The sequence below is a fragment of the Terrapene carolina genome, unplaced genomic scaffold, assembly GCF_002925995.2.
Source record: "Terrapene carolina triunguis isolate 2854851 unplaced genomic scaffold, T_m_triunguis-2.0 Scaffold88, whole genome shotgun sequence".
Taxonomy (NCBI): Eukaryota; Metazoa; Chordata; order Testudines; family Emydidae; genus Terrapene; species Terrapene triunguis.
In genome coordinates, this window is record NW_020664439.1 from 1726874 (window position 1) to 1748200 (window position 21327).

The window sequence follows — 21327 nt, forward strand, 5'->3', positions numbered from 1 at the left end:
ATGGTGTGCCCCTCTATGTATTTGTTGAACATGGATTGTTTGATATGGGATTAGATTAAAAGGGGTTGTTAAAGCAGTGGTTGTCAACCAGAGATATACGTACCCCTAGGGGTATGCAGAGGTCTTCCAGGGAGTACATTAACTCATCTAGAGATTTGCCTAGTCTTACAACAGGCTGCATTAAAAAGAACTAGCAAAGTCAGTACAAACTAAAATTTCATACAGACTTTATACTGCTCTGTATACTATTCACTGAAATGTAAGTACAATATTTATATTCCAATTGATTTATTTTATAATTATAAGATAAAAATGAGAAAGTAAGTAATTTTTCAGTAACAGTGTGCTGTGACACTTTTGTATTTTTATGTCTGATTTTGTAAGCAAGTAGTTTTTAAGTGAGGTGAAACTTGGGGGTACAAGACAAATTCGTTTCCTGAAAGGCGTACAGTAGTCTGGAAAGGTTGAGAGCCACTGTGTTAAAGGAACCAAGAAAGAAAGGTAAAATTATGACACAGATAAGAGTCCTTGAAATCTGTTTATAGGGAAATACACCCTACCTGGCTCCAGTCAGACAAAGAACAGCTTACTCTTCCCAAAGCTAAACCTAGGACCAAAAAGGAGGATACTAAATATTAGAACACCCTTGATTTAGAAAAGGATAGAGTGGTTAAATGAATAGCCCAGGACATCAGTGAGAACTGATAAGCTGGCAAGAAGATAAGGAGGAAGAGAGAAGCTGAAACTGCTTCTTTTTGGGCAACAAATCTGAAGTACAGTCCCACACTGATGTGTCAATAGAAGAGGAGAACAAATTGATAAATTAAACAGTAATAAGTCACAAGGACCAGATGATATTCACCCAGGAGTTCTGAAGGAACTCAAATGTAAAATTGCAGAGCTATTAACTGTAGTATGTAACCTATCACTGAAACAAGCCTCTGTACCAGATACCTGGAAGGGAGCTAATGTAACACTAATTTTTTTTTAAAGGGCTCCAAAGGCGATACTGGCAATTACAGGCTGATGAACGTAATTTCAGTACCGGGCAAACTATAGTAAAAACAGAATTATCAGACACACAAACACAATTTGTTGGGGAAGAGTCAACACCGCTTTTGTATAGGGAAAAGATGCATCACCAATCTATTAGAGTTCGTTGAGGGTGTCAAAAAAATGTGGATACGGCTGATCTAGTGGATACAGGGTATTTGGATTTTCAGAAAGCCTTTGACAGAACTATAGGCTCTTAAGGAAACTAGGTAGTCATGGTATAAGAGGGAAGTTCCTCTCGTGGATCAGTAACTGGCTAAAAGATAGGAAAAATAGGGTAGAAATAAATGGTCAGTTTTCTCAATGGAGAAATGTAAATAGCCAGGTTTCCCCACGATGTGTAATGGGACCTTTGTTGTTCAACATATTCATAAATGATCTGGAAAAAGGAAATGAACAGTGCAAAGAAGAGTTTGCAGGTGATACATAATTATTTAAGATAGTTAAGTCCAAAGCTGACTGTGAAGAGTTATAGAGGGATCACACAAAACAGGGTGACTGGGCAACAAAATGGCATATGAAATTCTACTTTGCACTTATAAATGTTATGCACACTGGAAAAAATAATCCCAACTACATATACTTACACAATGGGGGACTGTACCATGGGAAGCAGCAACTCTGAAAAAAATATAGGGATTGTGGTGGATAATCAGCTGAATAAGAGCTCCCAGTGAGAAGCTGTGGCCAAAAAAGCAAATGTAATCCTTGGATGGATAAACAGGGGAATCTCAAGTAGTACTAGATAGGTCATTTTGTCTCTATTTTGGCACTGGTATGACCATTGCTGGAATACTGTGTCCAGTTCTGGTGTCCACAATTCAAGAGAAGAGCCACAAGAATGATGAAAGGATTTGAAAACGTTCCTTACAATGACAGATACAAGGAGCTCAATCAATTTAATTTAACAAAGAGAAGTTTAAGGGGTGACTTGATTACAGTCTATAAGGATCTTCATGGGAAACAGATATTTAATAATGGGCTCTTCAGTCTAGCAGAGAACGGTATAACATCATCCAATGGCTGGAAATTGAAGATAGACAAAATTCGACAGGAAATAAGGAGCAAATTTTTAATAGTGAGAGTAATTAACAATTGAACTTCACAAGGTTAGTGGTTGATTCTCCATCACAGACAATTTTTAAATCAAGATCGGATGTTTTTCTGAGATATGCTGTGGGAATTATTTTGGAGAATTTCTATAGCCTATGTTATACAGGAGCTCAGACTAGATGATCACAATGGTCCCTTCTGACCTTCAAATCTATGAAAAGAGGTAAAAACATCACAGGATAAGCTGTATTTATCCCAAACCCAAGTATTATAAATTAATGAAATTCAGATTAAAGATTACACTTCAAAAAAATCCAAAATATATGCACAGTTAAGGCACCCAACCAACCTTAATTCAACTTAACTCTGCATTGTAGTGACATCATGGGGGGGAAATTATTTTAAAACTAATGGGTTTTTTTAAATCAATTTTATCTAGTCTCAGACAACAAACACTAAAATGCCTTTATCATAATCATATAATTTTTGCATGGCGTCACTACAGGGTACAGTTAAAGTTGTTTGGGTGACTTATCTGTGCACTTCTGGACATTATCATATTTTGATTTCTTTTAAGTGCCAACTTAACTCTGAATTTCCTGGGATCTAATACTTGATTTTTGGATAATTACATCATCTCCATAATGTTTTTTTTTCACCTAGTACCAGACTGGCATTTACCAAGTGACTTTAATATCCCCTTAGTTTGGTGTTCTTTCAAAGTAGATGCAAAAAGAAGTAATCTCACTCTCTGAGCTGCAGTTGTGCTGGGGAAAGGGAGAAGCGGGCAATACAGTTGGATGGAGCACAGAATCCGCTTCAAAATCTCATTGTTCTATGTTCAGCAAAAATCTGCATGCTATGCACAATTCTGGACTAATTTTCTGCCTGCCTCATCATGTACATTAATCTTAGAAAATAGCCAACAGTCTATATGTGCAGAAGAGCTAGTGCTTACAATCTTAGCTGTGTGTGTGTGAACCCAACACTTGACAATGTAGCCCTAAGTAATATGCTTGAGGACACACAGAATTTCTTTGACGGAACTCATCTCTTGCTTCCCAGTATTGTGCTTGAACCACAAAACCAAACTCTCTCCCCAAGTACAGCACAAGAAAGCATGAATAATTTAAATTTCAAAATCTGTTTGGTGTACTTGATTAATTTGCTCCCCTTTGTGGAGAAGAGGTTAATGTAAACTAATTTGAAATTTTGCACTACAAACAGAAAACACATTTTCAAAATTATAAATACTATAAAAGGCTACATTTTTTTCAGGAAATAACTTGTGCATTAGATATTCTTTTACATGTTTTCAGGAGAGTGAATGATATAACTAGGAAAATAGCTTTGGATCTTTGACTTACCTCTTTCCTTTTTTGAAGCAGCAGCTCCAATCTTTCATTAGCTCTCTTACCAATCATTTTGTTTCTCTCAGCTTCATACTGCCTCTGTGTATTATCCTGGTGAATACTCAGGTTTAAGGCAACATTCACAAGAGCAGTCATAAGCTTCATAGCTGTAAAGAGTGGAAGATAAAGGAAGGTTACTCACCTGTAACTGAAGCTCAAGCATATTGCCTCTGTAGATCCACACTCATGGGACTTGAGCAACCCTTGACACATGGATACAGAACCATCTGGAAAACAGTTCCCATCAAGGTCACACCCATCCCCCTCACTGATCCAAACATTAGAACTGAGAGTATATAAGAAATCATGGCCCCAACAACCCTCATAGTTCCTTCCCAAGTATTCAGAGTAACATTAAAATTCCTTGTTGGGGAAGGAGAGCAAGTGAGTAAGTTAGTGTGGATCTGCAGAATCAATATACTTAGAGAAGTCCAGTTACTGGAAATAACTTTCCTTTCTCCATTGAAAATTGTCTATGTCGATCCTGACACACTAGTGAGAATGAGTATGAGTAACAACTCTATTCAAGAGAGCTGAAGTAAAGCCCTGCATGGGACTATTTTTTTAATCCCGCTCCCATCCCACCCCACAATACCCACTTCTACCCACTCCGGCATTGTTTCTTGCATTTTTATCCCACCCGCAAAAACCTTAAGATCTTGCAAATCCAGTCTCTTAGCTGTTTTGTCTGGTGGAGTGGACTTCTGTAGTTGCTGACCTGCTCATTCTGCAGCCACTTGGACAACAAGGGAGCTGGGGAATGGGTGGGTGAATAAGAAATCTGCCCCCTTAGCTGGCACAAAGTATCTCCTCTTCACCCACATAAGTGTGGGCACACACGGGGCTGGTGTGTGCCACACTGCCCACACCAGTTCCAGGATGGCCACCATGGATGACCCTTGGGGTTGGAGAATGTCCAGGAGTCAACACTGTGGGTCCTGAATCTCCTCCAATGGGATTCCCAGGTCTGCCGCTACCCTCTGCAACAAGTCCTGTATTGTCGGTGATCATCCGGTAGAGAGAGCAGGAAAGGGATGACCACCTCATCCAGTGTCGAGGATACGCCAGTCGGGACCGGTGGAGCTAGCAGCACCAGCTCAATGTCCTCCTCTTCTTCATACACCGACGGTGCTAGTGGATGGTCAGTAGACGCCTGAGATAGTGTGTGCTGTCTGTGGTAGTCATTGGTTTGGCTGAACCAATGGGGTCCCAGATTCAGCCAAAGAGAGGGGTCCATCAGTCACAGTACCAGGCCCCTTTTGTAGGGTCATATGCCAGAGGGGAGGGCAGTCCGGGTCATGTATCCAAGACTCTGGTGTTGCATCAAGGAAAAAGACTGGTCCAGCTCCGAGAACTCCTCAGATTCAGAAGACTGTTCATACCAGAGGGCTGTGATGAGTCAGAGTTGGGCTTCTCCATCAGCAGCAGAAGGGGTTCATCCTTAGGAGTACGGATGTCGCAGGCGAGCAGAGGGCTGGAGAGAAGGAGAGATTGCAGGGATGGGAGGATTAACTCCTCTGCTGTCAAGAATGTCTCTGAGCAGTCAGGGGTCCATGGAGCACCAATGGAGATGCTGAAGGGGCCTGGCGGGTGTCTCGTGGGCCAACCTGTCTGGCAGGCGTGTGGGCACCAGCAAAGTGGGTGGTGCGTGTACCAGTGAGCATTCTGGCTGTGTGATGAGATCACCATCGGATCCCATTTGCGCCTGGCCTTACCTTCCACCTGGGGAATCCAGTGTAGCTGGTTCTGTGAGCAACGTCTCACCCAACCTGGATCAGCTCAGGGAGGAAACACTGCGTTTGGGAGCAGTCCACTGCGGGGACCTGCTCTTATGCCCATGAGTGTGTCTTCTGCTCTCATGTCGGGACTTGTCCTTAGCCTTCAGTACTGCTGGTTCCAAGGCATGCGCGGTGCTCAGAGGGGTGCTCACCGCCAGTGCTGGCTGCTGTACAGGGGGTTCTCCTGGGCCTGGATCCTAGTGCACCCAGGGCCTCATTGCTTTCTCTATTAGATATTTGCAAAGGCAGAGCTCACGGGCTTCCCTGATCCAGGGCAGGAGGGACTTACAGATGGTGCAGTGTGCCACCATGTGTGCCTTGCCCAGGCAGTAGAGGCACCACTGCTGTTCTTCACTCAGACAAGGAGCGCGGGCAGGAAACATAGCTTTTGAAGCCCAGATTCCTGGCCATAGTCTGGGAGGGTAGGGGGGAGAGGAAGGGAGGCAGTGAGAAGGAACTGAGGGGTGGTCGGTCCACCCCGCCCTTTATCGCCTGGGACAAAACCATGAGGCGGCGCAAGGGCACACGTGTGGACCAACAGATGCTACTACTTTCAAAATCTCCAGCTCTTGATGCATGGTGCATGCATATGACCCTCAGTGGATTCAACAAGTAATAGCAAAAACATTTTAAGTACATCAGAAGCAGGAAGCCTGCTAAACAACCAATGGGGCCACTGGACGATCAAGATACTAAAGAAGCACTCAAGGATGATAAGGCCATTGAGGAGAAACTAAATGAATTCTGAGGAACTTTCCCAGATTGAGGTGTTTTTAGAGGTGGTATTGGAGCAAAATTGATAATCTAAACAGTAATACATCACCAGGACTAGATGGTATTCACCAAAGAGTTATGAAGGAACTCAAATGTGAAACTGCAGAACTACTGAGTGTGATGTGTAAGCTATCATTTAAATCAGCTTCTGTACCAGATGACTGGAGGATAGCTAATGTGACACCAATTTTTTAAAAAGGTGCCGGAGGCGATCCCAGCAATTAAAGGCCAGTAAGCCTAATTTCAGAACTGGGCAAACTAGTTGAAACTATAGTAAAGAACAGAATTATCAGACACATAGATGAACATGCTTTATTGGGGAAGAGTCAACATGGTTTTTGTAAAGGGCAATCATTCCTCACCAATCTACTAGAATCCTTTGAGGGGGTCAGCAAGCATGTGGACAAGGGTGATCCAGTGGATATAGTGTACTTAGATTTTCAGAAGCCTTTGACAAGGTCCCTCACCAAAGGCTCTTAAGCAAAGTAAGCTGTCATGGGATAAAAGGGGAGGTCCTCTCATGGATCAGTAACAGGTTAAAAGATAGGAAACAAAGGGTAGGAATAAATGGTCAGTTTTCAGAATGGAGAGAAGTAAATAGTGGTGTCCCCTAGGGGTCTGTACTGGGACCAGCACAGTTCAACATATTCTTAAATTATTTGGAAAAAGGGGTAAACAGTGAGGTGGCAAGATTTGCAGATGATACAAAACTACTCATGATACTTAAGTCCAAAGCAGATTGCGAAGGGTTACAAAGGAATCTCAAAAAACTGAGTGACTGAGCAACAAAATGGCAGATGAATTCAATGCTGATAAATGCAAAGTAATGCATATTGGAAAATATAATCCCAACTAAACATATAAAATGATGGGGTCTAAATTAGCTGTTACCACTCAAGGAAAAGATCTTAGAGTCATTGTGGATAGTTCTCTGAAAACATCCACTCAATGTGTAGCGGCAGTCAAAAAAGCTAACAGAACATTGGGAATCATTATAAAGGGATAGATAAGATGACAGAAAATATAATATTTCCTCTATATAAATCCATGGTATGCCTACATCTTGAATAGTGCGTGCAGATGTGGTTGCCCCATCTCAAAAACGATATACTGGAATTGGAAAAGGTACACAAAAGGGCATCAAAATGATTAGGGGGATGGAACAGCTTCCATATGAAGAGCAATTAACAAGACTGGGACTTTTTAGCTTGGAAAAGATACTACGAAGTGGGAATCTGACAGAGGTCTATAAAATCATGACTAGTTTGGAGAAAGTAAATAAGGAAGTGTTATTTACTCCTTTTCGTAACACAAGAACTAGGGGTCACTAAATGAAATTAATAGTCAGCAGGTTTAAAACAACCAAAAGGAAGTATTTCTTCACACAACGCACAGTCAACCTGTGGAACTCTTTTCCAGGGGATATTTTGAAGGCCAAGACTAAAACAGGATTAAAAAAAGAACTAGATAAATTCATGGACGATAGGTCCATCAATGGCTATTAGCCAGGATGGGCAGGGATAGTGTCTCAAGCCTCTGTTTGCCAGAAGCTGGCAAAGGGCGACAAGAGATGGATCACTTGATGATTACCTGTTCTGTTCATTCCCTCTGGGGCACCCGGTACTGACCACTGTTGGAAGTCATGATACTGAGCTAGATGGACCTTTGGTCTAACCCAGTATGGCCGTTCTTATGTTCTTAATACAATACAACAGCTCAGTCCTTTGTGGACAAGAGTCTATGTCAGAAAGCTGCCTTCACTGTAACTGGCAACCTTCAGAGACATGAAGTGAGCTTTCAAGACAGGTTCGTGGCACACTGCGGGGAAGCATCAGTAACAGTTTGCACTGCTACTGCCTGTACTGCATATGGCTGGTAGGTAAGCAGAGAGTTTCAGTTTTCGGACTGACAGTCAAGGATTTTTCTCAAGCAATACATTCATACAGAAAATAATGTTTTAAAACATCAAAGATGCCATGAGAATTGGAAAACTATACAGTAGACTGTATAAATATAACCCACTGCATTGAAAAATATAAAACTGAAAACAACTCAATTGTCTATTAATATTTAATCATACTACTGAAGAATTCCTACTTTTTATATCATAGTTTAGTGTACACGTTTAATTAGGAAAACTGAACTTTAGTAGAATTAAAATGTGTGATATTTAGAATCTGAGTGTGATTTTCAAAAGCACTCAGTGTATGTCTTATTCTGCTTCCATTGAAGTCAATGGTAAAACTTCCTTTGAATTCAATGGGGAGAGACTTAGGCCAATGAGTGTATGAAAAACTCCACCCTTTGTGCTTACTTACCAGCAAGTGTACTGGTATGCCTGAAAGCTCGGACCTGGGAATCCGACAAACCAGTCAGAAGAGAGATCACTGTATCCATCATATATTCATCATAAATGATGCTATACTGACACTGTCGAATCAGCACTCCAATGAACTCACAAAAGTTTGATCTAAATTTTTTCCATTGTGGCCCAGGCATGGTAAGCGGGTAATCACCACTGTCCTGAAAAAAGAGAAAACGTTTATACTCTATATTACAAATGCTTCCCATTCAATCCTATTTTATACACAGAATTTGTATTCTACAAAAAGGAAAACACACATGATTTTCTGTGGTGTATATGGATTTCCCTTTCTCTTAGGGCTGGATCCTGCACCATTGAAGCAATGGGAACTTTACTATGCACTGGGCACAAAACTAGGTTTCTAGTCCCACTTTTCAGTCATTACATGGTGGAAGTGAGAGTGTGATACCTTCAGTTCAGTCTGTCACCTCTCCCTTACTATCCTTCCAACCTCATCATCTCAGACATAGCTGCATTTTGATGGCACTGCACATACACAGTTTGTAAGTGCTTTGTTATCCTCCAGAGTGAAAGGACTACATGTAAAATATAAACTCAGTGGCAGCTTTAACTACAGAGTGACTGCTGTCTCTCCATATCATCAGTGATTACGTATTCCATCAAAACAACCCTATGAAACTTGAATGTTTCAGAGTTATGATCAAAAGTCAGGCAATACCAAAGTTAAAGTTTCTGTGGAGCTTTAAGTCTGCTTCCTTGTGCATATGCATTCTGATACAGCTTTTAATTATGTGATCAAATGCTATTATTTCCTTAGGACTCCTCTCTCAGAGCAGACTGAAATGTGCTATGTAAATAAGCAGATGTGAAACTCTTATTTTCAAATAACTTGTTAGTACTGAAGAAGAAAGCTGCACACACTACAATTACTATCTGGCAGCCAACATTAAAATAATGCATTTACTCTATACAAATCAAATATGCACACAAAAACCTAAAAGAAAATTATTAAGGTTCCAAAGTCAAGCAGTTAAAAGCTGTGAAATGCCAGAATTCCGGTCGCCCGTGCAACCTTAATTCACCCACTCTCCCCATGTACATACATTAAGATACAGTCTTTAATTACATGATCGCATATGATTTTTTCCACAAGACACTGCCTTATTCAGTGCACAGAATGGATGTTGACCATTTAATGAGCAACTATTCAATATTTTGTTGTCTTCTTGTTGTTAAGGCTTCTAGACTTTATTTGCTGCACAATATTCAAACCCTACTCTGAAGACAGAATTACTAACTTCCTCATGGACTTTTCTGTGGTAATCATCACTAGAATATCCGAATGCTTCACAAACATTAATTAATTTAGCTTCACAACACCCCTGTGAGATGAACTGATATTTATCCCTTTTTACAGATAGAGAACTAAGACACAGGGAGATCAAGTTTCCTTTAATTTTGAGTGCCCTATTTGAGATGACTAGGACCTGATTTTTAATAGTACTTGGCATTATACATAACACTTTATATGTTCAGAGCACAGCTCCCATTGACTTTAAATGCAACTATGAATGCTCAATTCTTTCGCAAATCAGACCCGAAGGCCTCAAGCTGGCACCCAGAAAATGAGGTATGCACAATTAGTGACCACCTGTGAAAAGTTTGGTTTAACTGGCTTGCCCAGCATCACATAAGGCCTCCATGGCAGAGGCAGAGATAGAATCCAATTCCCTAGGGTACAATTCACATGTCTTAACCATGAGACTACCCTTTCCTTTCCTGCAATCCCCTGGAGTCCATGTTCCCTGTATCATGAGATTGCCTGTTTGTGCTCCCCAGCCTACAAGGGGTGCATTGCTGATGATAATCTTGTCCAGAAAGGAACCCTATGCAGACATGACATAGGTCCATCCACCATTGGGGGGGATGAAATTACCTTGTGGGGAACCATCAGCATGAAGTCCATGCCATGATGCTTGGGAGAATAAAACATCTGGAGCCACATCTGGAGGCAGCAAAGGTGGAGCTGTGCGAAGACAGTGACGTATGTACACGAGTCCATGTGGCCAAGGAGGGACAGGCAAGTCCTGGCCGGGACAGAAGGACTGTTGATTATGCAAGTTATGAGTTCTTGCAGTGTGTGGAACCTATCCCGTGGTAGGTAGAGTGCCCTGTCTGAGTTGATGGTGGTCCCTATAAAGTCTAGGGATTGTGTGGGGTCCAAGGTTGATTTTTCGACATTGACCTCGAGGGAGGAAGGGAGGCTGAGGAACATGGAGGTCGAAACTTGGACTTCACATCTGGATCAAGCCGCCAGGAGCCATTCATCAAAATATGGGAATACGAGGACACCATAACACCTGATGTAGGCTACCGTGATGGAGAAAACCTTGGTGAAGACTCTGGGAATGGTGGTGAGTCCAAATGGAAGAACACTGTACTGGAAATGGGGTGAGCCGATCATGAACCTCAGGAACTGTCTATGGGCCAGATGGATGTCGGTGAAAGCATCTTGCATATCGAGAGGCAACCACATGCCTTTTTCTAGGATGGGATGACCACTGCTAGTGTGACCATACAAAACTTGGACTTGAGAAACTGCAGATCCAGAATTGGTCTCCATCCGCCTTTGTTCTTGGATATCAGGAAGTAAGCTGAATAGAACTTTTTCCACAGGAATGCACTCTATCACTCTTCATTGCAATAAGGCACTCATCTCTTGGGTGAAGATGCTGTCATGAGTGTGGTCCCTGAGGAGTGACCAGGGGGGCTGCGGATGAGGTAGTGTGATGAACTCAATCATATACCCATGGTGGATGACATTTAGCTCCCATTTGTCCATTGTTATTACACTTTAAGCTTAGGGAAAAAGGGAAGGGAGGAAGGTGTTCACATGGTGGTAGACAAGGTGGTTGGTGGCTCTTGAGAATATTCCAGAAATATCTTTTAGCTGGGGGTTGCATCTGTGTGGAGGAAGTCTGTGAAGGTGGTCCTGGGGGGCCAGGATCTCTGTATCTTCTACTGCTTCTGTGGAGGCTCATAAGGTCTCTGGTGGAAAAACTGGGAGGACTTGTATCATTGTGTGAGCAGCAGAATCTGCTCTTCAGGGCAGGTGTATAAATATTCAGCAAATGCAGGGTAACTCTGGAATCCTTGAGGGTATGAAGTGAATCATCCATTTTCTGATTAAAAAGATGAGATTCATCAAAACGGAGGTCTTGGATGGTGTTCTGTACCTCCCTGCGTAAACCAAGGGAGTGGAGCAATGACTCCCTCCACATAACTATGTCCAAAGCCATAGACCTGGAAGATATATCCACCATTGACTGAAGCATTGTTCTTGCCACCAGTTTCCCTTCCTCCATGATCACCTAGACACGAGCTCATTCTTGCTGTGGAAGTTTTTCAGTAAATTACTCGATTGCTATAACTCAGGAAATCATATTTAGCTAGTAAAGCCTGATGGTTTGAAATCCTGAATTGAAGGCTGGCCAAGGAAAAGGCCATGCGGCCTGAAAGGTCCAACTTCTTGTCCTCTTGTTGCATAGTGTGGAAGGTGGGTGTTGCTGGACAACAAGTGAATTCGGTGGGGGCGGGGGAGGAAAAGAATCTCAGACCCCTTAGCTGGAACCCCTCTTTGGGGGTATGCATGCCTGTGTATGCCATACTCTCCTAGCTGGCTCGAGGATGGCATCATTGATTGGAAAAGCAGCTCTAGTTGGTGCAGATGAATGACGGATATGCAGGAGTTTACGCTGTGTATCCTGGATTTCCTCTATGGGGATGTGAAGCTCCCCTGCCACTCTACGGAGGAAGCCCTGGAATTTTCTGAAGTCGTCTGGAGGCAAAGGGGACGCTGAGGTTACTGCCTTACCTAGTGAGGAAGATTAAAATCTCTCCAGTTCCATGGCACCATTGGAACCAGGCTAAGAGACTCCTCTTCCAGCATCGGTTCTGAGCATCTATTCGAAGGCGCCCTTAATAGGGAGGCAGGTGAAGTTTCCCTGGAGGACCGGACGGGTTCGGGGGGGGGAGGGGGAAGAGAGTATTGGGACTACGGCCCCGAACAGGGCCAGTATGCTGGATCTGGAAAGTGTTGTGGCGGGCCCCATGGTGGATATGGAGGATATTGACACGATATAGATGGTCTTCTGGAGTACCTGTATTGGTGGTAGGGGATGGATGGTCCTTGTCCATCGTCCGACTTTTCTGAGGATGAAAACGTGGACTCCGGTTCCATAGAGATGTGGAGACCATTGGAACAGGAGGTGAGGGGTCTCATAATGATGATGTCATGAGTGGGAGAAACAGTCTCCCTAGAGGTGCAGGTTCCCAGCAAATGTGGCGATCTTGGTTCTTCTAAGGTGAAGACGTCTTGGTGTTGGAGTGCTTTTCCTGATCTCCCTGGTGTTAAGGGTGCCCTCTCCTTACACAGCACTAGTGGCAGAACAGTGGACTTCCCCATACTGGATGGATTCCGCACTTTATGGGATGCTGATGTCTACAGTACCTGCAGTTTGGTACGCGGGACCGCCAGATCCCATTGCTTGTGGGACTTCATCTTGTGTTTATGTTCTTTAGAGCGCGTTCCCTCTCCGTGACTCGAATTCATGGAAGGAGCATCCCCTTTCTTCAGTTTCAAGGAAGATTTAACACCACGTTTATGGGCATGGTTCCTTACCTCCCAACTAGGTCCCAGCGTGGGGTCCATAGTCCACCAGTACCAGATCCAGACTCAGTAGCAGGAGGCATGCTCCTGGCTGTTTCAGGCCGATGTACGGAGGAGATTCCCTGCCCAGCTTGGGTCCGAGGGAGGCCTCATGGCAACTTCCATAAGGTGCTTCCGAAAAAGGAGAGCCCAGCCTTCTCAGGTATGGCTAGGGAAGGACTGACAGATACTGCACCTGGATGCAATGTGGGCTTCTCCCAAGCAGTAGAGGCAGCGTTGATGTTCGCCACTGACCAAGAGTACCCTGCAACTCTCCGCAAAAGCTCCTGGAATTGTCTGAAGTCATCAGGCGGGGAGGGGATGATGTAGCAATTGCTTCATTTGGTGAAAAGGAAGGGAATCTTGCTAGTTCCAGTGGAACCACTGGGACCGGGCTAGAAAGTTCTTCCTCCACCATCAGATCCGTGTCCCTGCTGGAAGGATCCTTCAAGGGGGAAGCAGGTGACGGTTCTCTTGCGGATCGAGCATGCTGGAGGGGAGATATTGTGCCCAGGATCCCCAATATGACCAACAGGCTGGATCCGCCTGAGATTGTGGGGGTCCACATAGGATGGGATACCAGTGGCTCTGGAGTTGATGAGGAAGCAGTTGTTGCACGGACATGCTGGTCTCCGTGATCGTGCACAGGAGTGGTATGGTAAGGGTGGTTCTTCCCCCAGTTCTGACTCATCAGAAGAGGAAAAGGCAGACTCTGATTCTAATGACGGTACTATTGGAGCCGACAGGAGAGTGTAGAGCATAGGAGCATAGGACCCAGTATCGTAGGCATGTCCCATGGTGGGGATATGATCTCTTTGGAAGTGGAGGGACCTGATTGAGGGGGAGACTGGATTCAGCAAGGCAAAGATATCTTGAGGTGCAGACACAGCTCCAGATCTCTCTGGATCCCATTGTTTATGGGATCTTTTTCTCATGCCTGTGGGACTTGGAACATACTCTGTCTCCTTGGGCCAAGCTGGTGGAGAGAGTGTCCATCTTTGATTTGGAGGAAGGCTAAGTCCTATGCTTATGGGAGAGCTTCTTTATCTCCCAACTAGGTCCTGCCATGGGATCTGTGGTGGTTCCGCTAGCATCAGAGTTGGACGTAGTGGAAGGCGCACTCCTCCCTGAATCAGACCGATGTACAGAGGATGCACATCATCCATGATTTAAATTTTTCCACCTCATGAACTGCTGAGCTACTTTCCGTCCTCCACAGGGACTGAGATAGCAGATACAATCCTAAAAAGTAGAAAGCACTACGAGAAACACATATTGGAGCACTGAGGAAGAAGACAGCAAAAGACCAAGAGAGGGCTCCAAAACAACCAGCAGAAAGTAAGTAGCACTGAAAGTCTGTAGTGAAGCAAAACAACATTCACTGAACCTCTGACAAAATATGCCAACGTGCTGAAAAACATGCAAGAAGGGTCAAACAAATGGCAAAGTTCTGGCATGGAAAAATAAGCCTCTGAATACCATGAAACAACTAATAAAACATGGAAATGCTCCAACGGGAGAAATGAAGTGGCTGCTGCAAGATGAGCTGCAGATGAATCACAGGGCTGAACAGGCCTTTACTGTCAGGATCAACAGACCCAGAGTGTTGAGTAAAGCATCACAGGCCAACAAAAACAATTACATTATTATGGATCTAAGTGAAAAGGCATGTCTAAAAGCAAGAAAGGTATGGCTGCATGATCAGCAGAGAGCCAAAGCAGCAGTCCCTGGCGTCAAGCTATAGTTATTTTGGGGACTTCCTTCACTGAATGAGATCAAGAAGAAACTCGTATGTTTCTAGAGACAGAAATAGTGAAAGTACGTATTATCTCTAGCCAATATAATAATAATATATGGAGATATGCCTATCTCATAGAGCTGGAAGGGACCCTGAAAGGTCATTGAGTCCAGCCCCTTGCCTTCACTAGCAGGACCAAATACTGATTTTGCCCCAGATCCTTCTAAGCGGCCCCCTCAAGGATTGAACTCACAACCCTGAGTTTAGCAGGCCAATGCTCAAACCACTAAGCTATCCCTCTCCCCGAGCCAGAATGGCCTTGCACACTATCTAGCACTTCTGTACCTCAAAGAGTCAAACAAGGAATCCACAAAACTCTTCAGCTAAAGGATTCTGTCTTACACTGGAAGTGTGAATCCCATGACTAAATATCCTGTACTGATGCTATATTTAGAGAAACAAAATGTAAGTTGAATGTCAGGAAATACCTCCTTGGTGTGAAATGAATTACACTGTGGAGTAATCTCCCAAAGGAAGTGGTGGAAACTCCACTGCTTGCAACTTTTGGTCATCTGATAGAACTTTTCCATGCCTAACTTCCCAGATTCCATTTGATCTCATGCCCTTTGGGTCTGTCATCCTACAAGGCTTATTTCATTTGTGACTGCATATTACCATGTCCATTTTGTTGGAGTATGATACATGTTAAAAGCCTCAGAATGCTATGTTTATGAAGAACTCAGTGTAAGTTGGTCGAATAAAAGATATTACTTCACCCACCTTATCTTCTGATTATGAGAAACCATTTTCAGGTCAAGTCATGTTTGGAAGAGAAAGGGGAAGGATGATGGACAAAGAAAAGACTGATCTTGAAATAACTGAGTTACTGAATACTTACTGAGGCAAAGATTAAAGCCTGCTACTATCTGACCCATATAAATGATCTATTCTCCCACTTCCCTTAAGTGTCCCCACCATATATAGAAATGCATTTGAAAAGCCCTGCCTCTTCATTCCCTGCCAGTCCTCCTCCTCCATTCTTCAGCTTCCCTTCTCCAACACTGATTCTCCTTCTTCTGAGTCTCAAGAACTCTGACTGGATATCTCTCGGCTGTCACTAGCCATTTGATTCCCCGCCCCCTACTCTCAACATTTAAACAATTCAAGGCTGAAAGCGTTTTTTATATTATATTATCTATCTATATCTATATATCTATATCTATATAGATATAGATATATATAAAAACACAAACTCCATGCACAGCTCCATGATGCAAAAATAACTTCAGATTTCTTAGGCAAGATCCCTTCCTTTTGTGACCCCTTGTTGTAATTTATCCTTTAACCAGCAGTGCCTGATCCTACTCCCAGTGCAGAAGTACCACTGACTTCAGTGGTGTGGGATAATTGTTTTTTAAGTGTCCTTTTGTGTCTCTGATTAATGTTTCTAGAAACTACCATTTACACATTTTTAGTATTTTCTTCCTATTCTTCTGCTAGTCTCTGCATATACTTTTTCTATACCAATGCAACCTTCTAACTTCTTAATCTACTTGTTTAAATAGTCACTTCATCTGTCTCTACTCTCAGTCAGTACAGTTTCTTCTACTGAGATATTGCTTATCCATTAGAATAAAGCCCAGTGGTTTCTGAAAAGCCCCAGTGCCCATCAAACAAAATTATGCCGTTTTGAAGGAAAATATATTGCACTCTTATATTTCCAGTTTTCAGAAACTCTTCAGTGTAAATATTTATATACTATACCTCATCAAATTCCTCAGTCATTTTCCTGATGATTTCTGCATTTTGCATGTTCCTGAACATTTCAATTCTTACAGTACCTGTGAAGTAATGAATGAACAAGTATAATTAGTCCACTTTACTTCCATACATCACTCATAATATCAGTCCATTTTAAAGTTTTTCCACTGCTATGCAATTTGAAATTGGTTTGAAAGCTTATCTAGCAGTAATGTTAGCAGGAATACTCTTAACAAGACATGACAGAACCTGATGTCAAGAGAGGGAGAATCCCAGACAGTTCTATGATTCCAAAGTGCCCTCCCCGTGAGCCATTACTGGTGGCATTTTGTAAAGTTAGCAGTGTTATTCTTTCAGTGAGAAGTTAACTAATATCCCATAATATGCTTGCTTGTGGTTGTTCATATAGAAGTTAACAATTCCAAAACATTTTTCAAGAATTGCTTATACACCAGTTGTTCTGTGAAACACTATAGGACTGGTAGCTAGAATATCCCCCATCTTTTTATTTGTACAATTAATACATTTGATATGAAAGTCATTGAAAAAAAATATATATATAAGGAATGCCACATGCCTTTTTTCAATTAGTTTTCAGAGTAGAACATTTTAAGTTTTATGGTAAAACCAAATGAATATTATCTTTCTGATTCAGTGTCCATTATCGTATTAATAATCAAGACTACTTGTTAGAACTAAACAAAACTACAACTAAAACCAGCATGATGTAATACTTACATATTAAACTTGTTGATGAAAAATAAAAATCAATACATGTAACTCAAATAACTTTACATCAATTTAGTGCAATTGATTGAGTGCCCACCATGAAAGTGGAGTGCACTCTGGGTTGGAACTCAGCAGCCTTTCTGTGCTTTGCATTCACTGTATAACATTTTAACAGAAGAAATGAAGAAAAATATAAACAAACTATACAGGAATATTTATGGAGCCATATATCCTGCCCACATTCTATACATGTCATACCCACATTCCAAATTAGTTAATTACATCAAGAACAGCACCCTTACTTTTGCAAAAAGTTCCACCAGATCTGTAAAGTCCTCAGTTTTACATCCACAAAATTCAAATAAAGGGATAGAAGCCTAGCTTCTAGGGAAAAAATGCTATTATAGTCCCAGACAAAAATCTGTTTAGACTTAAAGTTGAGAGCACATATCAGTAACTTAAGGGTATAAAAATTGCAGGGATGTTGAAATTATCCCCAGAACAAGAATTATAAACACAGGAAACCACAAATATGGAACTACATTAACTCTAGCTTTCCTGGATTTGAACTACTTGTTTCTGAAATAATCACAACATCCCTGTAATATTTTATATCCTGAGATTACCGATAGGCACTCTCAATCTTAATACAGTTTTTTAGTCTAGTAATTTCCTTTCTTTTAAGAAATTATTAAAACTGTCATGTATGAACACTAAACAAGAATCCCAAAACGCTACCTTGAGATACTTCTAATGATTTGAAGAAATGTAATAATGTTAAAACATTTTTTATATTTTAATTCTTCTATTTTAACTTTCTTACTTGTGATACACCTACCGAAATTTCTTGTGCTTTGTTTTTATATTTTTAGCTATTTCCTCTTTGAAATCCATCCCTCCTAAATTTTCTCCTACTGTAATTCATGCTCCTCTTACTGGCTTCACCAGGGTTAATTTTCCAAAGTTTGAAGAAACTGGTCAACTCAACCTCTTGAACCTTGCTATTTAGTCATGGTGGGTTACTCTTACCCTCCTGTTTCCCTTTTTGTTCAGAACTATTTATGCATTCTGAGACTCTATTATTGTAATCTTAAAGTAGCATCCAGGCCATATCCAAGGATTTTACTTTCCTTCCTTTTTACTTTGCCTCCCTAATTTTACTGAGCTTTCCCTTTTCAAAGTTCAGCATCACTGTTAGTTTTAGCTATCCTTCCTCCCCAATGGGATGTTTAACATAATTAAATTGTGGTCACTATTACTTAATGGCTCAGTTACTGTTACTTTTGAACCAACTCCAGCATGTTATTTAAGTCCAAGTCAAGAATCACAGAATGTCAGGATTGGAAGGGACATCAGGAGGTCATCTAGTCCAACCCCCTGCTCAGAGCAGGACCAATCCCCAGACAGATTTTTGCCCCAGATCCCTAAATAGCCCCCTCAAGGATTGAACTCACAACCCTGGGTTTAGCAGGCCAATGCTCAAACCACTGAGCTATCCCTTCCCCCTGAAGAACAGCCTCTCCTTTTGTGTGCTCTAGAACAAGCTGTTCTAAGACGCACTTGCTGAAAGTATTGAAAAATTATTTCTCTAAACAATCCATATGCAAATGGTTGCAGTCCCCAAGTACTATCATTTTGTTAGACTTTGGTACCTCTGATCTCTCTCACTATATTGTGAACTCAGGGTATGCTACAATGCAGTTGGCAGGTGTGATTCCCAGCACAGGTAGAGAGACTCACACTACCGCAAGCTGAGCTAATGTGCTAAAAATAGCTGTGTGGACATTGTGGCATGGGAGGCAGCTCAGGTTAGTACCCAAGCTCAGACCCAGGCGGTTAGGCAGGCTTAGACAGCTAGCCCAAGCTGTTGCTTGTGCCACAACATCCACCCAGCTATTTTTTAGTGCTCAAGCAGAGCTAATGAAAGTCTGTCTACCCCTGCTGTGAATCACACCTCACAGCTGAAGTGTAGACATACTCTCAATATCCATTTCTTGAGCTAGAGGCTGGCAGTATAACCCTACTGCCAAGAATATTTGTATTTTTACAGTTTGGAATTTGCATCCACACAGATTCAACTATGTGATTCACTCCACTCAGAATTATATCACACTATGTTCTATGGAATCCTATCAATGATCTTCCCCCACCTCTTTAGCCTAGTCTGTCTTTCCCATATATTTCCAGTGTCCCACTGATTTTTGCCATTCCACCACATTTCTGTAATGCCAATTATATCAAGGCCCTCTTCCATTGCCAAACATTCCAATTCATCACCCTCTCCTTCCTAGCACTCACCAGTCTGTCTGGGTGTCTCTTGATATCTGTTACCCTTACACCTGGCAGGCAAGCCAGTGAAAGTTACCTTACAATCACTATATACCTAGCTGTTTATATTCCTGATGATCAAACTCCTTATCAACGCAGCCTAGCTTTTGTGTCCCAACTGTAATCCCATCTCCTGGAGCGACCGTCTCACTGTGTGAAGAATTATCAGCTTCCTCTACGTCAGTGAGAAGATAGGCCTCATCTAAGAGAGTGTGACCCTGCAAGCGTCCTTGGTGCCTTTCCATCATGAGACTACCTTTCTCAACAAGAAAATCAGGGGAGTCAGTTCTGAGGTGGGCCTGCTCCACAATGTCCCCATATGCTGTCTGTACAAACCGTTCCATTTCTTTCTGCTCATTCATTTCAACACCTCTGGCTCAGGATGGGCTCGGAGGGCCATGAGCTCCTTGCACTATTTCATTATAAAGAACTGAGGGATAATTCAGGACACAAGGTACCTGCTTTGAAGACTTCCAAGCACTGATATCTCTGATTCATTAAGTGCAGCTGCACCAAGACTATATAGGAATAAAGCACTGCCTCATTTTCTAACTTTGTTCAAAGCAGTCATGCTTTGTAGCTACTTGCTTCAGCCTGCAAGGCTTCAGTGGTTTAGTTCAATGGGAAACTTTGCAGCTGTACCTGACGAAGATGGTGTGCATGGTGGTAACCTCACTTTGAGCCATCAGCACAACAAGGGATCTGCTTTGTGAAGTACAAAAGTCATGCAGCAACAGTTCAGTGGCTCAACTATTAAGCTTCACGTAGCCAGAGTCAATGGCACAATCAATGAAGCAAAGAGCAGCTTACTGCTGGACTTAGTATCCACATAACATTTTGATTAAAAAACTAGAATGATATAAAATTAACATAGCACATATTAAATGGATTATACTAACTGACAGGCCTCAAAATGTAACTGTAAATGGGGAATCATCCTCAAACGGGTGTGTTTCTAGTGGGGTCCAACAGGGATACGTTCTTGGTTCTATGTTAATTTAATATATTTATTAATGACCTGGAAAAAATATAAGATCATCACTGATAAAGTATGCAGATGACACAAAAAACTGGGGGAGTAATGAATATTGAAGAGGACAAGTCACTGACACAGAACAATCTGGATCACTTGTAAGTTGGGTGCAAGCAAACAATATGCATTTTAATATAGAATCATAGGGTTGTAAGGGACCTTGAGAAGTCATCAAGTCCAGCCCCCTGTGCTGAGGCTGGAAGAAGTAAACCTAGACCATCCCTGACAGGTATATGTCTAGCCTGTTCTTAAAATCCTCCAATGATGGGGATTCCACAACCTCCCTTGAAAGCCTATTCCAGAGCTTAACTACCCTTATAATTAGAAAGTTTTCCCCAACATTTTACCTAAATCTCCCTTGGTGCAGATTAAGCTCATTACTACTCCTCGTACCTTCAGTGGGCATGGAATACAACTGATCACCATCCTCTTTATAACTAAACAGACTGAGCTTCTTAAGTCTATCACTGTAAGGCAAGTTTTCCAAACCTCAAATCATTAATGTAACTCTTTTCTGAATGCTTATCAACATTTCAACATAATTTTTCAGGTGTGGACACCAGAACTGAACTCAGTATTCCAGTAATGGTATACGCAGAGGTAATATCACCTTTTTACTCCTACCCTCAGCAGC

General features: G+C 42.1%; 1 protein-coding gene across 1 annotated transcript in view; it reads right to left on the reverse strand.

The window, feature by feature from the left end:
* Positions 1-21327, reverse strand: part of STAG1 (stromal antigen 1) — a 383395-nt gene that overhangs the window by 210898 nt on the left and 151170 nt on the right. The window contains exons 6-8 of the mRNA XM_026649889.2: positions 16607-16683; positions 8389-8593; positions 3474-3625 (exon numbers count right to left, since the gene is read on the reverse strand). Of these exons, the coding sequence (XP_026505674.1) occupies positions 3474-3625; positions 8389-8593; positions 16607-16683 (434 nt within the window). The remainder of the gene's footprint in view (positions 1-3473; positions 3626-8388; positions 8594-16606; positions 16684-21327) is intronic.